Source organism: Staurois parvus, unplaced genomic scaffold (genome assembly GCF_062004578.1).
Source record: "Staurois parvus isolate SC_StPar_1 unplaced genomic scaffold, SC_StPar_1.0 ptg003162l, whole genome shotgun sequence".
In the NCBI taxonomy this organism is placed as follows: domain Eukaryota; kingdom Metazoa; phylum Chordata; class Amphibia; order Anura; family Ranidae; genus Staurois; species Staurois parvus.
This window is the reverse complement of record NW_028320958.1, coordinates 3,965-22,085: the sequence shown is the minus strand read 5'-3', so window position 1 is coordinate 22,085 and position 18,121 is coordinate 3,965. Positions and strand designations below refer to the sequence as shown.

At 48.1% G+C, this 18,121-nt stretch overlaps 1 protein-coding gene across 1 annotated transcript in view; it reads left to right on the top strand.

Moving 5' to 3' along the window:
- LOC149428526 (pleckstrin homology domain-containing family G member 4B-like) overlaps positions 1–2,457 on the top strand; it is a gene marked incomplete at its 5' end in the record, with an annotated part of 64,368 nt that extends 61,911 nt beyond the window's left edge. The window contains one exon of the mRNA XM_089667300.1: positions 2,140–2,457. Within this exon, the coding sequence (XP_089523426.1) occupies positions 2,140–2,457 (318 nt within the window). The remainder of the gene's footprint in view (positions 1–2,139) is intronic.
- Between the last annotated feature and the right edge of the window lie 15,664 nt (positions 2,458–18,121).

Here is an 18,121-nt window from a genome sequence, read left to right as displayed (position 1 = left end):
TCACTGCTCCTTGCTCACGTCACTTCCGGTCTGCGTACAGTGTGCACTCCAGTGGTCCGAACAGAGCGGTAGACCGGAAGTAACATGAACATGGAGCGGTGACGCGTTTCGGAGCGTGAGCAGAGATCCTTCTTCAAGTCTTGAAGAAGGAGCTCTGGTCATGCTCCGAAATGTGTCACCGCTCCATGCTCACGTCAGCTCTGCTCACGCTCAGAAATGCATCACCGCTCCATGCTCACGTCAGCTCTGCTCATGCTCCGAAATGCGTCACCGCTCCATGCTCACGTCAGCTCTGCTCACGCTCCGAAATGCGTCACCGCTCCATGCTCACGTCAGCTCTGCTCATGCTCTGAAACCCGTCACCGCTCCATGCTCACGTCACTTCCGGTCTGTGGCCAGCATGTGTTCCAGCGGTCCGCACAGAGCGGCGGCCATCTTTAACACCTCTCCTCCAGCTCCCCCTGCAGCTACTGGCTGGCACAGCGGCCCCACCGCGTAGAGGACAGAGCCCTGCTACTGATGGATTACATTAGAGCTTGTTTTTACTACCACATTGGAAGTGTTTTTAACCGCTTTTTATTACAGTTGACCTGGAATGCTGCACTCAGAAGCGCCCTCCGGTTTCACCTTTCTTTTATCCCAGCAGCAGCAGAAAGAACTGTCTGGGCAGCAACCAATCTGATCTTGGGAAAGGAAAGCCAACGTCGCATTGGTTGATACTGCAACACAGTCGGTTATTTTGGACGTTGCTTGTGGGTAGCACAGTGGCTTAGTGGTGCCTTGCAGCACTGGGGTCCTCAGTTTGAATTCCAGTCCGGCCATATTGGAAATGGTTTTGGATGTTCTCCAAGATGCTTCCAGATACTCTGCTTGCTCCAAAGGCCTGCTGGTGCGTTATTTGGCTCCTGTCTAGATTGACCCTACATGTGAGATGGGGACCTTAGATTGTAAGCTCCTTGGGGGAGGTATTCATGTACAATATGCTGTGTAAATTGCCAGCATGCTATACAGTAAATACCTGTAGTAATGCGGCAGTGAATGCCTGTAGTAATGCGGCAGTGAATGCCTGTAGTAATGCGGTAGTGAATGCCTGTAGTAATGCGGCAGTGAATGCCTGTAGTAATGCGGCAGTGAATGCCTGTAGTAATGCGGCAGTGAATGCCTGTAGTAATGCGGTAGTGAATGCCTGTAGTAATGCGGTAGTGAATGCCTGTAGTAATGCGGTAGTGAATGCCTGTAGTAATGCGGTAGTGAATGCCTGTAGTAATGCGGTAGTGAATGCCTGTAGTAATGCGGTAGTGAATGCCTGTAGTTATGCGGTAGTGAATGCCTGTAGTAATGCGGTAGTGAATGCCTGTAGTAATGCCGTAGTGAATGCCTGTAGTAATGCGGCAGTGAATGCCTGTAGTAATGCGGCAGTGAATGCCTGTAGTAATGCGGCAGTGAATGCCTGTAGTAATGCGGCAGTGAATGCCTGTAGTAATGCGGCAGTGAATGCCTGTAGTAATGCGGTGATTTAGCCACAGTGTATGGGATCTCAATGTTTTTGGCACAGGCACATCATCCAGCCCTGCTGCTGGCAGCATGTATAACTGAGAGACTGAACGATGCTGCTGCTGGATGGAGCACCAAGCAGTAATGATGTTTGAACGGTGCTGCTGCTGGATGGAGCACCAAGCAGTAATGATGTTTGAACGGTGCTGCTGCTGGATGGAGCACCAAGCAGTAATGATGTTTGAACGGTGCTGCTGCTGGATGGAGCACCAAGCAGTAATGATGTTTGAACGGTGCTGCTGCTGGATGGAGCACCAAGCAGTAATGATGTTTGAACGGTGCTGCTGCTGGATGGTGCACCAAGCAGTAACAATGTTTGGGGCGGTATGCACCCCAGGACGAATGTCTGGATTGCAAGCAGTCTGTATTCTGGAAATTCTTCCCTGAGTGCCCACTTCCTTAAACGTAAATAGCACCCCATGGACCCGCCTGCTACAGCAGCTTTCAGACTTTATTCGGCTGCCAGCAGCAGGACGGGATGACGTGCCGGTGCCTCGGGATCATGTGCACCAGGAATGAAACACCCATTGTGCATGAGGTTGACGAACCAGGACCATCACCCTGTATTTTGCGTCTCTCTCCTAGGAGTACTGTAGACGGGGCCAGGAGATGCTGCAGTCGATGGAGAAGTGGCAGAGCTTCTGCTCTCAGGAGACGCACAAGTACGTGATGACGTTACAGACGTATAAAGAGACGTTATCAAAGTTCTCAAAGAGGCTGGAGGAATCTCGTATTCGGCTGGAGAAAACCATCAGGCTCTATCAGTTCTTCGACAAGGTCAGTGAGGAACCTAAAGCTGGCCATACACGTGTTGATTTTCGAAGGAGAATATTTGTACGAAAATTCATTGAACATTCGGTGAATGGACGAATATCGTTCAAAAATTGTCTTTTTTGCTTTTAACATTCAAATTTAAAATGAATGTCATTTCCGAACGATAACCGCGTATCCTGGCCGAAAATTTGCAAGAGCCTGCCTAATTGGATACGATTGAAAGTGTTGTTAGGTTTGACCTGATATTATATGGTTTTTGGTAAATCTAAATCAAATATCTCAAGAAAATTGTATAATGTATGGCCAGCCTAAGATTGTCCATACACTATACAATTTTCTGCCCAATTTCCTTTAGATTTACCGCCAACTATGTAGTGCAAGGAGGTGTTTAGGTTTGACCTCCTATTATGTTCCCCCTCTCACCGCCAATATAAGGTATGTTCCCCCTCTGACCGCCAATGTAAGGGGTGTTCCCCCTCTGACCGCCAATGTAAGGGGTGTTCCCCCTCTGACCGCCAATGTAAGGGATGTTCCCCCTCTGACCGCCAATGTAAGGGATGTTCCCCCTCTGACCGCCAATGTAAGGTATGTTCCCTCTCTGACCACCAATGTAAGGGATGTTCCCCCTCTGACCGCCAATGTAAGGGATGTTCCCCCTCTGACCGCCAATGTAAGGGATGTTCCCCCTCTAACCACCAATGTAAGGGATGTTCCCTCTCTGACCACCAATGTAAGGGGTGTTCCCTCTCTGACCACCAATGTAAGGGGTGTTCCCCCTCTGACCACCAATGTAAGGGGTGTTCCCCCTCTGACCACCAATGTAAGGGATGTTCCCCCTCTGACCACCAATGTAAGGGGTGTTCCCCCTCTGACCACCAATGTAAGGGGTGTTCCCCCTCTGACCACCAATGTAAGGGGTGTTCCCCCTCTGACCACCAATGTAAGGGGTGTTCCCCCTCTGACCACCAATGTAAGGGGTGTTCCCCCTCTGACCACCAATGTAAGGGGTGTTCCCCCTCTGACCACCAATGTAAGGGGTGTTCCCCCTCTGACCACCAATGTAAGGGGTGTTCCCCTCTGACCACCAATGTAAGGGGTGTTCCCCCTCTGACCACCAATGTAGGGGATGTTCCCCCTCTGACCACCAATGTAGGGGATGTTCCCCCTCTGACCACCAATGTAAGGGGTGTTCCCCCTCTGACCACCAATGTAGGGGATGTTCCCCCTCTGACCACCAATGTAAGGGGTTTTCCCCCTCTGACCACCAATGTAGGGTATGTTCCCCCTCTGACCACCAAATGTAAGGGATGTTTCCTCTCTGACCACCAATGTAAGGGATGTTCCCCCTCTGACCACCAATGTAAGGGATGTTCCCCTCTGACCACCAATGTAAGGGATGTTCCCCCTCTGACCACCAATGTAAGGGATGTTCCCTCTCTGACCAACAATGTAAGGGATGTTCCCTCTCTGACCAACAATGTAAGGGATGTTCCCTCTCTGACCACCAATGTAAGGGATGTTTCCTCTCTGACCACCAATGTAAGGAATGTTCCCTCTCTGACCAACAATGTAAGGTAATGTTCCCTCTCTGACCACCAATGTAAGGGATGTTCCCTCTCTGACCACCAATGTAAGGTATGTTCCCTCTCCGACACCAATGTAAGGGATGTTCCCTTTCCGACCACCAATGTAAGGGGTGTTCCCCCTCTGACCACCAATGTAAGGGGTTTTCCCCCTCTGACCACCAATGTAAGGGGTGTTCCCCCTCTGACCACCAATGTAGGGGATGTTCCCCCTCTGACCACCAATGTAAGGGTGTTCCCCCTCTGACCACCAATGTAAGGGGTGTTCCCCCTCTGACCACCAATGTAAGGGGTGTTCCCCCTCTGACCACCAATGTAGGGGATGTTCACCCTCTGACCACCAATGTAAGGGGTGTTCCCCCTCTGACCACCAATGTAAGGGGTGTTCACCCTTTGACCACCAATGTAAGGGGTGTTCCCCCTCTGACCACCAATGTAAGGGGTGTTCCCCCTCTGACCACCAATGTAAGGGGTGTTCCCCCTCTGACCACCAATGTAAGGGATGTTCCCCCTCTGACCACCAATGTAAGGGATGTTCCCCCTCTGACCACCAATGTAAGGGGTGTTCCCCTCTGACCACCAATGTAAGGGGTGTTCCCCCTCTGACCACCAATGTAAGGGGTGTTCCCCCTCTGACCACCAATGTAAGGGGTGTTCCCCCTCTGACCACCAATGTAAGGGGTGTTCCCCCTCTGACCACCAATGTAGGGGATGTTCCCCCTCTGACCACCAATGTAGGGGATGTTCCCCCTCTGACCACCAATGTAAGGGGTGTTCCCCCTCTGACCACCAATGTAGGGGATGTTCCCCCTCTGACCACCAATGTAAGGGGTTTTCCCCCTCTGACCACCAATGTAGGGGATGTTCCCCCTCTGACCACCAATGTAAGGGGTGTTCCCCCTCTGACCACCAATGTAAGGGGTGTTCCCCCTCTGACCACCAATGTAAGGGGTGTTCCCCCTCTGACCACCAATGTAAGGGGTGTTCCCCCTCTGACCACCAATGTAAGGGGTGTTCCCCCTCTGACCACCAATGTAAGGGGTGTTCCCCCTCTGACCACCAATGTAAGGGGTGTTCCCCCTCTGACCACCAATGTAAGGGATGTTCCCCCTCTGACCACCAATGTAAGGGGTGTTCCCCCTCTGACCACCAATGTAAGGGATGTTCCCCCTCTGACCACCAATGTAAGGGGTGTTCCCTCTCTGACCACCAATGTAAGGGATGTTCCCCCTCTGACCACCAATGTAGGGGATGTTCCCCCTCTGACCACCAATGTAAGGGGTGTTCCCCCTCTGACCACCAATGTAAGGGGTGTTCCCCCTCTGACCACCAATGTAGGGGATGTTCCCCCTCTGACCACCAATGTAAGGGGTGTTCCCCCTCTGACCACCAATGTAAGGGGTGTTCCCCCTCTGACCACCAATGTAAGGGGTGTTCCCCCTCTGACCACCAATGTAAGGGGTGTTCCCCCTCTGACCACCAATGTAAGGGATGTTCCCCCTCTGACCACCAATGTAAGGGGTGTTCCCCCTCTGACCACCAATGTTATATTGGCCAATAGAGAAAAATTTCATCTGTGACATCAACTGTTGCTATGCCAGAAAAATGCACTTGGTCACGCGTCAAAGTGCATGAAAATGCGCTATGTGCGCTTTTTCATGTATTTCTATGGGAATGAAAGCATGCCAATAAAAACATATCAATCTTCCTGAGGCTCCATTCACATCTGAGCGTAACGTCTTTGTGCATTTTGCCACACGTTTATGTGCGTTTTTGCACGTTTTGCGCGATTTGTTCAGGAGTTTTGGGCCTCTGAGTTCTGGCGTTTTTGTATTAGCCAATCGAGAAACATTTCATCTGTAACGCCAATTGTTGCCATGTTTTGCCATGCCAGAAAAATGCTCTTGGCCATGCGACAAAACACACGAAAGCTCAAGAAAACGTGCAGTTTGTGTGTTTCCATGTATTTCTATGGGAATGAAAACGCGCCACAAAACGCATCAGTCTTCCCGAGGCTCCATTCACAACCGAGCATAGCGTTTTTGTGCATTTTGTCGCACGTTTGCAAACATTTGTGTGCAATTTGTTTAGGCGTTTTGGGCCTCTTTGAGTTCTGGCGTTTTTGTATTAGCCAATAGAGATAAATTTCATCTGTGACACCAATTGTTGCCATGTTTTGCCATGCCAGAAAAACGCTCTTGGTTGCATGTCAAAACGCACGAAAGCGCATGAAAACGTGCAATTTGTGTGTTTCTATGTATTTCTATGGGAATGAAAACTCGCCAAAAACTCATAGCGATTTTGTGTATTTTGTTGCGTGTTTGCAAACGTTTGTGCGCTTTGCATTTTTGCTCTTAGCGGTTTTGTGCATTTTTTTTGTGCGTTTGTCACACGTTTATATGCGCGATTTGTTCAGGCGTTTTGGGGCTTTTTGAGTTCTGGTGTTTTTGTATTAGCCAAGAGAGAGAAATTTTCATCTGTGACACCAATTGTTGCCATGTTTTGCCATGCCAGAAAAACGCTCTTTGGTCGCACATCAAAACACACAAAAGCTCATGAAAACGTGTGATTTGTGTGTTTCCATGTATTTCTATGGGAATGAAAACGCACCAAAAAACGCATCAACCTTCCCGAGGCTCCATTCACACTCGAACGTAGCGTTTTTTGTCGCGTTTGCAAACGTTTGGGCGTGATTTGTTCTGGCGTTTTTGTATTCGCCAATAGAGAAAAATTTATATCTGTGACACCAATTGTTGCCATGTTTTGCCATGCCAGAAAAACGCTCTTGGTCTTGCGACAAAACGCACAAAAGCGCATGAAAACGCACAATTTGTCCTTTTCCATACATTTCTAATGGAATAAAAACACGCCAAAAAAAACCACATCAATCTTCCTAAGGCTCCTCTCACATCTGTGTGTAGCGTTTTTGCGCATTTTGCCACACGTTTATAAGCCTGTTTGTACGTTTGCGATTTGTTCAGGTGTTTTGGGCCTTTTTGAGTTCTGGCCTTTTTGTATTCGCCAACAGAGAAAAATTTAATCTGTGACACCAATTGTTGCCATGCCAGAAAAACACACGAAAGCGCATGAAAATGCACGATTTGCGCGTTTCCTTGTATTTCTATGAGAGTAAAAATACGCTAAAAACGCATCAATCTGCCTGAGTGGAGCTACAAAACTTTTTTCAGCTTCAGACGTTCTGCTTCAGGCCACTTGGAGTGGAGATGTGAACCGTCTCCATAGAGGAATATTGATTTTTTTTTTTTTTTCCCCCTGAGCGATGCTGAGCTTTGCGCTACAAAACGCTCCGGTGTGAATGGGGCCTAAGAAGGTGACAGCCGGCTCTCTGAAGTTCCAGCTCCAGTCTTTGTTGGCCGAGTTCAGCAAGTGATTGGGAGACGGACCTGTGCTGGGCGGATGCCAGGAAGAAAGGAGTTTTCTGTCTCTTTCGCTGAGCAGAAGGAATGCGGCTGCCTTTTCTTCTCCTCCCGGGATGGGGTGCCCAGCCTGGCGTGAAGATGCTGCATCCTACAGCTTTGTACCGGGATCGCATGGCACTGGGGGGGGGGGGGGGGCACCATCACAACCGATTATCATCATTTATTAGATCATTCAGGCTCCATGCACACTAGATTTTTTGGGGGGTTTTTTAAGCTCAAAACATGCTGGAAAAAATGGTGGTAATAGTGTGTTTTTTGTTTTGTTTTTTTTTTTTTAATTTCAATATCTATTTTTTTTTCTTTCCTTCTTTCCTTCTTTTTCCTTTCCTACACCTCTTCCCCTTTTTTTTGGCTCAAACAATGCTGGTAATAGTGTGGTGGGTTTTTTTTTTTTTTATTAGTTTCAATATTTCGATATTACAAAATTCAATTATCACATCATTCACTAAATAAACAAACAAATACTTTTCCCTTTTCTCATTAACCCCAAAATCCCCCTACCCAACCCCAATCCTCCCCGCTTAACCACCCTACCCATTTCTTCCCAGTCCCTTCTCTTCCTTTATTACACATCTCTTGTTTTTTCTTTTTTTTTTCCTTTCCTTCTCTTCTTCCCCCTTTTGCTGGTAATAGTGTTTTTTTGGTTTTTTTTATTAGTTTCAATATTACAAAATTTAATTATCACATCATTCAACAAAACAAACAAATACTTTTCCCTTTTCTCGTTGACCCCAAAATCCCCCTACCCAACCCCTACCCATTTCGTCCCCAATTTTTCCCAGTTCCTTCCCTTGCTTTATTAATCTTGGGATCTCCCTCTTTTTCCCTGTCTTTCTACCTCCCATTACACATTTCTTCTTCTTTTTTTTTTTTTTTTCTTTCCTTCTTTTCTTCCCTCTTCTTTTTTTTTTTTTTTTTTAAGCTCAAAAAATTCTGGTAATCACGTTTTTTTTTTTTTTTATTATTTCAATATCTCAGTATTACAAAATTCAATTATCACATCATTCAACAAAATTCAATTATCACATCATTCAACAAAATTCAATTATCACATCATTCAAAAAAACAAATACTTTTCCCTCTTCTCATTACCCCCAAAATCCCCCTACCCAATCCCAATCCTCCCCACTCAACCACCCTACCCATTTCTTCCCCTATTTTTCCCAGTTCCTTCCCTTGCTTTATTAATCTCGGGATCTCCCTCTCTTCTTCCCTGTCTTCCTACCTCCCATTACACATTTCTTTTTCTTTTTTTCTTTCCTTCTCTTCTTCCCCCCTTTTTTTTTTTTTTTGTTTTCTTTTATTTAAGCTCAAAACAATGCTGGAAAAAAATGCTGGTAATAGCGTGTTGTTTTCTTTTTTTAATTTGTTTCAATATCTATATCTTTTTTTTTTTCTTTTCTTTCCTTCTCCTCTTCTTCCCCCTTTTTTTTTCTTTTTTAAGCTCAAAACATGCTGAAACAAATGCTGGCAATAGGGTGTTTTTTTTGTTTATTTTTTTTATTAGTTTCAATATTTCAGTATTACAAAATTCAATTATCACATCATTCAACAAAATAAACAAATACTTTTCCCTTTTCTCATTAACCCCAAAATCCCCCTACCCAATCCCAATCCTCCCCACTCAACCACCCTTACCCATTTCTTCCCCAATTTTCCCCAGTTCCTTCCCTTGCTTTATTAATCTCAGGATCTCCCTCTTTTTCCCTGTCTTTCTACCTCCCATTACACACATCCTTTTTTTTTTTTTTTTCTGTCCTTCTCCTCGTCTTCCCCTTTTTTTTCTTTCTTTTTTTTTTTTTACGCTCAAAACATGCTGAAACAAATGCTGGTAATAGCGTGGTTTTTTTTTTTTTGTATTTCTTTTTTTGTTTTATTAGTTTCACTATTTCAAAGCGCTGCGCAAACAGTTGGCGCTATATAAATCCTGTATAATAATAATATCTCAATATTCCAAAATCCAGTATTTGGGTATCAATCCCTTTGCTGCATTTAATAGGTGGAACTTAAAGCGGAGCTCCATCCAAAAGGGGAAGTTTTGCTTTAAGTCTTTGTGCCCCGCTCCCCGTTAAGGATTGGCACCTTTGGGGAGCAGGGGGGAAGGGGGTACACGAATTTGACAGATACCCGCTCCCACTTCTTCTCGCCTAGGTGATCAGAATTTGGAAGTTGTGTCCCCCCCCCCCCCCCCCCCCCCTTCCTGTAGTCTTTTGGGACACGACAGGTTCTAGAAGACTACGGGACCATTCACAAAAGCAGAGCTTCTCGCGCATGCGCAGTGGGTACCCGGCTGTGAAGCCGCAAGCTGTCTCAGCCGGGTGCCCACACTGAAGATGCCGACGCCGGGGAGACAGGACGGTCCGGTTGACCCGTCTGGTGTAAGGACACCGCGGGATCGAGGGACAGGGGAGTGTCCATTTTTTTTAAAAGTCAGCAGCTACAGTTTTTTTTTATTTTAAATACACCCGCAGCGGTTTGCATGAACTGGGTGCGATTTTGATGCGGTGCAGAAATCGCACAGAAAGCAGTGCGAATTCCACACTGCATCAGTGTAAACGCGCGCTGCAGATGGCGTTCGCGTCACAGGATGCAATGTCCGTATTGGCACAATTTGCTCAATGTCCTGTTGCTCGGGTGCGGGGCACTCGGCCACCATCAGGAACGCATGCTGGGCACCCTGGTGGCACCGCGTCCTTTTAGCACATGTATGAGACCCTATTATTAGAGGGGAATGTGTCAATATTCCGTGACGGTTCTATGAGCCGTGGAAATCCGGGTCCTCAAAGCCACGATGGGCTGCTCAGCGCAACTAAACATTTGTAGTTCCATCTAAAATCGGTCACGCGACTATTAACCCCTCCCAGCCATGTGCTTCCTTGCTCTGGATTTTTATTGTGTACATCTGAGGGTCGGCAGCGAAGTCTCAAAGTCACCCGTTCCCCCCCCCCCCCCCCTTTTCATTTTTTTTTTCTTTTTTTATCACCCCCCACCCCAGCACACTTCAGTCTGGGCCCATCCCCCCCTCCCAAAGTCTTTTCACATTGTCGGGGCTGGCCCATCTGCTCAGCTGCCTCACATTTGCTTGTGAATAGCTGGGCTTGGTAGGGTGCAGGCGTTGGGCGCCAGCCCCTCTCTTCTCCTGCTGGCCTCAGAAGACTTTCCTGATGAGTAGTCGCCACTCGCAGCCGAGACAGATGGGTTCCGCGGAGGTCCAGGTACGAGGGGAGCCTTTTATAGCCGTTTATTTTGGGGGGGGTGTTCAAGTCTGTGCCTGTTTTTTTATAGCGTTTATTTTTTTGGGGGGGGGGGTGGTGGTGTACAAGTCTGTGCCTGTTTTTTTTATAGCCGTTTATTTTGGGGAGGGGGTACAAGTCTGTGCCTGTTTTGGGTCTTCAGTCGTCTCCACGAAGTTACATCGAAGTCTAGAGATGGAGGAGGCAGGTGGCCGTAATGGGGGGTTATTGTGTGCCGCGTAGGATGTCTAAATCGATCGATTTTCATCGACATGTTCAATCGATTCCGGGACCCCCTTTTGTTTGGTCGCTTGCTTATGATTTGTTTTTTTTGTTTTTTTTAATTATTATTATTATACAGGATTTATATTATTATTATTATACAGGATTTATGGCGCCAACAGTTTGCTCAGCACTTTATAATATAACGGGAGACAATACAGCAACAATACAGTTCAATACAAGAGGGATAGGAGGGCCCTGATCCTCGGAGCTTACAATCTAAGAGGGATAGGAGGGCCCTGATCCTCGGAGCTTACAATCTAAGAAATTAATTCACTTGAAATTTTGGTTTAAAAATGAAAGAAATAATCCATGTTTTTGAAATCCCCCCACAATTCGATCACAAATTTTTGTACAAAAAGATTTGCCAGGAGCAGGATCCAAGAATAGAAATGATGGGCAGCACAGTGGCTAAAGGGTTAGCACTTCCGCCTGGCAGTACTCGGGTCGTTGGTTCGAATCCCAACCATTTCACCTCCTGCCTGGAGATTGCATGTTCTCCCTGTGTCTGCGTGGGTTTCCTCCGGGTACTCCGGTTTCCTCTTACACTCCAAAGACATGCTGGTAGGTGAGGAGGGGGGAGGAGGGGGGATCTTTTAAAATGCAGATGAAAAGCATAAAATGAAGGCGATGATTGGAAAAAAATGCGACTGGCTTTTGGTTTTTCATAGTTTTCAAAAAATGTCAAAAGTGTTTAGATCAGGCGATCGGGCAGAATTGATTGAACTGCCTACAAAAGAATCAAGGACAAGCACATTGGTGCGGGTGGTGCCGCTGCGGATCTGCATGAAAATCTGTCACCATCTGCACAGAGGAATGTGGACCCGCGGGTGGAGGGGGGCCATTAGTTCTAACGGCATGCCGCCCGCACTGGAAAACGCAACCATACTGGAAACCGAGGTCCCTGTGCGGGCTGCGTTTTCAGAAGAAGTGCAGGGCTTCTTCCCTGTGTGTCACGGGCACGGGACTCCATTCAAATGCGGCCCGCACGGCCGCATAGATGTGAACCAGGGCTAGTGGCATGCCGCTCACACTGGTCATTAGTTCTAAGGCTTGGTTCACATATGTGCGGGTGGTGCCGCTGCGGATCCGCATGAAAATCCATGCAGCCGCACCACCCGCACAGAGAAATGCGGACCTGCAGGTGGGTGCCATTAGTCCTAATGGCAGGCCACCCACACTGGGAAACGCAACCATACTGGGAACCTCTGTTCCCATGCGGGCTGCGTTTTCAGAAGAAGTGCAGGGACTTTCTTCTCTGCGTGTCCCAGGGACGGGAGTCCATTCAAATGAATGGGCTCTTGTGTCCGTGCAAAACGGTGTCCGGCCCGCATATATGTGAACCGGGGCTAATGGCACGCCGCCCGCACTGGAAAACGCAACCATACTGGGAACCTCTAAAAGTCTTGTTCATATGAACGTATCCAGTGTCAGATGTGAATTCAGAATTGGTGATCCGTGTGGAAATGGCTGGAAAACGCACTCACCAGAAGTAAGACACATAAACGCAGTGTGCATTTAAAGCTCGTGGGTCATCAATCCGGAGGGAAGTAAAGCTGGTCCGGTTACAGGAATGGTGGGTCCCTCCTCCGTAAATGCAGCAACAGATCTTCCTTCTCTCGATTAGAAGTAGAATTCCAAGATCCAGGTTCTGCAAGCAAAAGCTCCTCAAGGGAGTTTTAGGGAAGGACACCCATAGTGAAGTAGGTCATAAAAGGCAGCTTTATTCAAAATAGTGATATCCAATTCAAAGCAGGCAGGTATCATACAGATGTGTCAGCAAGACAACTAACCCTGGCACTTCGAATAGTGGCCGCCGGGCCTTCACGTGGCTCCGGCGGCGTAGCGTCTCGACGTCCAGGCTCCTCCTTACGCGTTACGTGCGCACGCACATCTTCAGAGGTATGGAACCATTGAAGATGTGCGTGCGCACGTAACGCGTAAGGAGGAGCCTGGACGTCGAGACGCTACGCCGCCGGAGCCACGTGAAGGCCCGGCGGCCACTATTCGAAGTGCCAGGGTTAGTTGTCTTGCTGACACATCTGTATGATACCTGCCTGCTTTGAATTGGATATCACTATTTTGAATAAAGCTGCCTTTTATGACCTACTTCACTATGGGTGTCCTTCCCTAAAACTCCCTTGAGGAGCTTTTGCTTGCAGAACCTGGATCTTGGAATTCTACTTCTAATCGAGAGAAGGAAGATCTGTTGCTGCATTTACGGAGGAGGGATCCACCATTCCTGTAACCGGACCAGCTTTACTTCCCTCCGGATTGATGACCCACGAGCTTTAAATGCACACTGCGTTTATGTGTCTTACTTCTGGTGAGTGCGTTTTCCAGCCATTTCCACACGGATCACCAATTCTGAATTCACATCTGACACTGGATACGTTCATATGAACAAGACTTTTAGTGGACAATTTTTTGTCATGTTGTCACTATTTCAGCGCTGCACTATTTTATGTTATTGCTTTTAAGTTTTATTGGTTGCTTAGAGTGCTCAGCCGCTATCAGGATTAGCGCTCACTGCTGTTGTTTTCTTATACTGGGAACCTCGGCTGCGTTTTCAGAAGAAGTGCAGGGACTTCTTCTCTGCGTGTCATGGGCACGGGAGCCCATTCAAATGAATGGGCTCTCGTGCCTGCACAAAACGGGGCCCTCATGGCCGCATAGATGTGTACCGGGGTTAATAGCACACCGCCCGCACTGGAAAATGCAACCGTACTGGGAACCTCTGTTCCCGTGTGGGCTGCGTTTTCAGAAGAAGTGCCGGGACTTCTGCGTGGCACGGGAGTCCATTCAAATGAATGGGCTCTCGTGTCTGCGCAAAACGGGGCCCGCATGGCTGCATATATGTGAACCAAGGGTCACACAGTGGAAGATGAGTTCTGATTGGGGGGGGGTACTGTGTATTGTGTGTGTTGGATTTGGGGGATTTTTTTCTTATATTTTTTTTTTTTTTCATTATCTAACAGAATGAATGATTTTGTGTAATTAGTATGGCATTCATGCACAAGAATTCGAGTGTAGAAGAATGTGTATATCTCTAGACGCGGTGACCCCCCCACTCCCACCCCCTTGCGATCATTTAAAAGTTAACGACGCCCCAAATGCACGTTTGCCCGCACCAAATCGCGTGGTAGAAACTACCAGGCGATGTGGTTGCCGTGCGTTTCAAGAAAGTAGTTCATGCGCGTGCGATTTATAGCCCGTTCAGATGCTTGAAATCGCAGTGCAGAGAGCTGCAGATGAATCGCACGGGAACGCACAGCGCGCGTCAGCTCGGGGCATGGTGTGAACCGGACCTAAAACTGGAGCACTCGGAATCTGGTTCCACGGCAGCCAATCAGCTTCTACCTTCAGCTTGTTCAATTACGCTTTGACAAATAAAATCTGAAAGCCGATTGGTTTCTATGCAGATTTTGCACTCTCCACTTTTAGTAAATAACCCCGAAGTGTCAGCGAGTGTCACGCAGTTGTGTTGCCGCCGACAGATTTATCCATAGACTGAAAATTTGAAATTCGATTTGCCTGCAAAAATGAAAGGCCCGTTACAAGTGCGCTGCCGTAATTTTGAATGGCACTGCAACGTATTATACACAGAATATAACTGGATATAACATTTAGAGGGAAAGTTGATCCAGGGAAAGGTTTCTTCACAGTAAGAGCTGTGAGAATGTGGAATAGACTCCCTCCAGAGTTGGTTGTGGCCGGCTCAGGGGATTGCTGTAGGAAAGTCCTGGATTCTTTCTTGGTTACACAGATTATAACTGGATCAGGGGTGGACTGACCATTTGGAAACTCGGGCACTGCCCGAGGGCCCGGGGTCAGTAGGGGGGCCCCATGAGATGCCCCTGGTACCTTTTTCATAGGCTTTTTTGAGTTTGGGCAAGGACACAGGGCCCCATGATCCCCTATTGCCCGAGGGCCCATGAGTTGTCAGTCCGCCCCTGAACTGGATATATAGGGAAAGGTGATCCAGGGAATATCCGATTGCCTCTCAGGGGATCAGGAAGGAATTTTTTCCCAGCAGGAGCAAATTGGATCGTGCTTTGCTGGGTTTTTTGCCTTCCTCTGGATCAACTGTGGGTGTAGGATTAGAACTGTTTTTTTTTTTTTTTCACTGGTAAACTGGATGGACTTTTGACTTTTATACATGCGATTTGTATGCGGTGCGATTGGAGTCGTACATTCTGTATGGCGCTAATCGCACCGCACCCGCACGGAATAGGTGCAGGACCCTTTTTTGGGTCCGCACTAGAATCTGATCGCATGGCTATTCACACCTATGGGATCCAATTCTGCACATCACACCGCGTTTTGCGGGCTGCTTTCGGGGTGTTAACATACACACCGGCATCGGTTCACGTGACTCTGATGCGGTGCAGAGTTTGCACTGAAAACGCTGCGAATTCCGCACCGCATCAGTGTGAACCCGGGGTCAAAGCTACAAAGCGCTCAAGTGTGATTGCAGCCTAATGCAGGCCATACATGGTTCAAATTCCGAGTGATTTTTAGGATGAGCAAAGTCATATCTAAGGGATTCAGTCAATCCGATCTCTGTTTTGTTTTTTTGACCTTCTACAGCAGAGAGCAGACTGGGGGAGGGATAAGCAGCACGCAAAGCCAATCATTTGTGAAGATGTGCAAGAAGAATGCTGATAGGAGGAGAGAGCAGAGAGACAAAGATGAGCTCATCAGTCAACCGTCTCTCTTTTCACTGTCCAATCACAGACTGGGGGAGGGATAAGCAGCACACAAAGCCAATCATTTGTGAAGATGTGCAAGGAGAATGCTGATAGGAGGAGAGAGCAGAGAGACAAAGATGAGCTCATCAGTCAGCCGTCTCTCTTTTCACTGTCCAATCACAGACTGGGGGAGGGATAAGCAGCACACAAAGCCAATCATTTGTGAAGATGTGCTTGTAGGATGAGCAAAGTCATATCTAAGGGATTCAGTCAATCCGATCTCTGCTTCTGTGTGCGTCCAGCAGGGATCACTGCAGGTCATTGCTGGCTGTGCTAATGCAGGCCATACATGGTTTGAATTGCAAACGATTTTTCATCTGAAAATCGAAAACGTTGTTCGCTGGGTAATCCACTGGCGCCATCATTGATTTCGAAAATCGGCTGACCAAGTCATAAAGTTCACCCCATATAACAGGCGAAATTTCTGTTCCTTCCAGGTCGCGTCTCACGTGCATATTCTTTTCGGAAAAACGATCGTGCGATTTGACCATCATTGAGTCAAAAATCGGTCGATTTTTCCAACATGCCCGATCACCAAAAAGGGGAGGAACCACGAAAATCGGCCAGCGCCATTGACCCACTAACAGAGCGCAAATCGGCCGATTATTCTTAGGTACAATTTTCGGATGAAAGATCGGTCGATTTTCGACCCATGTATGGCCGGCCTTAGAGGTCAACCAGAGGCACTCCAGAATTGTGTACAATGGAGGCCAATTAGAAGTCGTTGTATTAAGTGCTTAACGAGATGTTTGGAGAGGGTAGGAAGGTGGCTAATGAGGTACAGGTGTGAAGACTACTCATGGGAATTCGTCCGCAGCAGGTGCAGGAAACCCGCCCTTCCCTTCCCCAGCTGTCGTGGAACCAGAAGCCCCAGCATGCTCTGCCAGGTGCAGAGAGGGGCAAACAGCAGAGTGAGGTGTCCGATGTCAGATCTTCTAAGGCTCCATTGGTAGCCACGGACGGTGCAAATGGCAGCTGCAGGAATCTAATTTCTTCTGCTGCGTTTGACAGGTGTGAGCGGCTATCAGCGACCTCCGAGCCCATATACTTCAATGACAGGTCGTTGGCAGCCACAGCTATCGGTGGTTCTTAGTCCTCATGCACACGGAATGTTTTTACAGCGGCTGGTTTTGGCTTTTGACACTATATAAGTACCTGTAATAAATAAATAAATAGAAGGAAAATGGCAGTTGATGAACAAACTAAATGTCAGTTAGGAATGTCCATCCTTTAACCCCATCCAGTTATCGGAATGCGATGGAGATCCTTGTAGAGGATATTGACAGACATCGCAGTTTGCAGAGCTTGCCTGTCGCTGGTCTAAACCGGCAGCTCCCCCCCCCCCCAATTCTTTTTTAATTGGCTGGAAGGTTATGCATACCCACCCTGATTCTTACAGACGGCCTCATTCCTATTCTGACTCAATCCATCAATTCATCTCAAAGAAAATACATGCAGACCGCTTCAGCATTCCATTCCTCCCTTCTAATACCTACCAATATAACCCCCCTTCCACATCCTCCCATCTTCTTCACTCCTCAATATTCCCACCACCTCAACTTCCTCCCCACAACAACCACCACCAACCAACACTCCTCCTCCCACTCTTCCACCACACCACCACCACCAACAACCACCACCACCACCTTCAACCTCTCCACCACCACCACAACAACCACACCACCACAACAACAACACCACCACCACCACCTTCAAACCTCCACCCCACTTCAACCACCACCACCACTTCAACAACCACCACCACCACCACAATCCTCCTCCTCCTCTTCTTCCACCACCTCCTCAACCTCTCCCCTCTCTCCACCAACACCTCACTACACCTCCACACCACCAACACCCTCCACCCACCTCCACCACCACCACCAACCACCACCACCACCTTCAACCACCTCCACCTCCACCACAAACACCCCACACCACACTCACCACAACAACACTCACCACCTCCACTTCTTCCTCCACCTTCTCTCTTCCTCCTCTTCCTCTTCTTCCTCCACCACCAAACGAAACCACTCCTCCCTTCTTCTCCTCCTCCCTACCAACAACTCCTCCTCCTTCTTCTCCTCCACCACCAACAACCACCTCCACCACCAACAACCACACACCACCCAACACCCAAACCCCCCCCCCCCAACCACCACACAACAACTTCCTTCTTCTTCCTCCTTCTTCCTCCTCCTTCTCCCTCCACCTCCTCTCCTACTCCTCATCCTCCACCTCCCGACCTCACCACCCACCACCACACCAACAACCACACCACCACCCACCATCTTCCACAACCTCCACCACAACACCACCACAAACACCCACCACCCCACAACAACCCACCACCACCTTCAACAACCACCACCACCAACTTCCACCTCCACCCAAACAACACCACCACCTCCAACTTCCACCACCACCACCAACAAACAAAACAACCACCACACCCTTCTTCTTCAACACACACCAACCTCCACCACCACCACCACCAACAACAA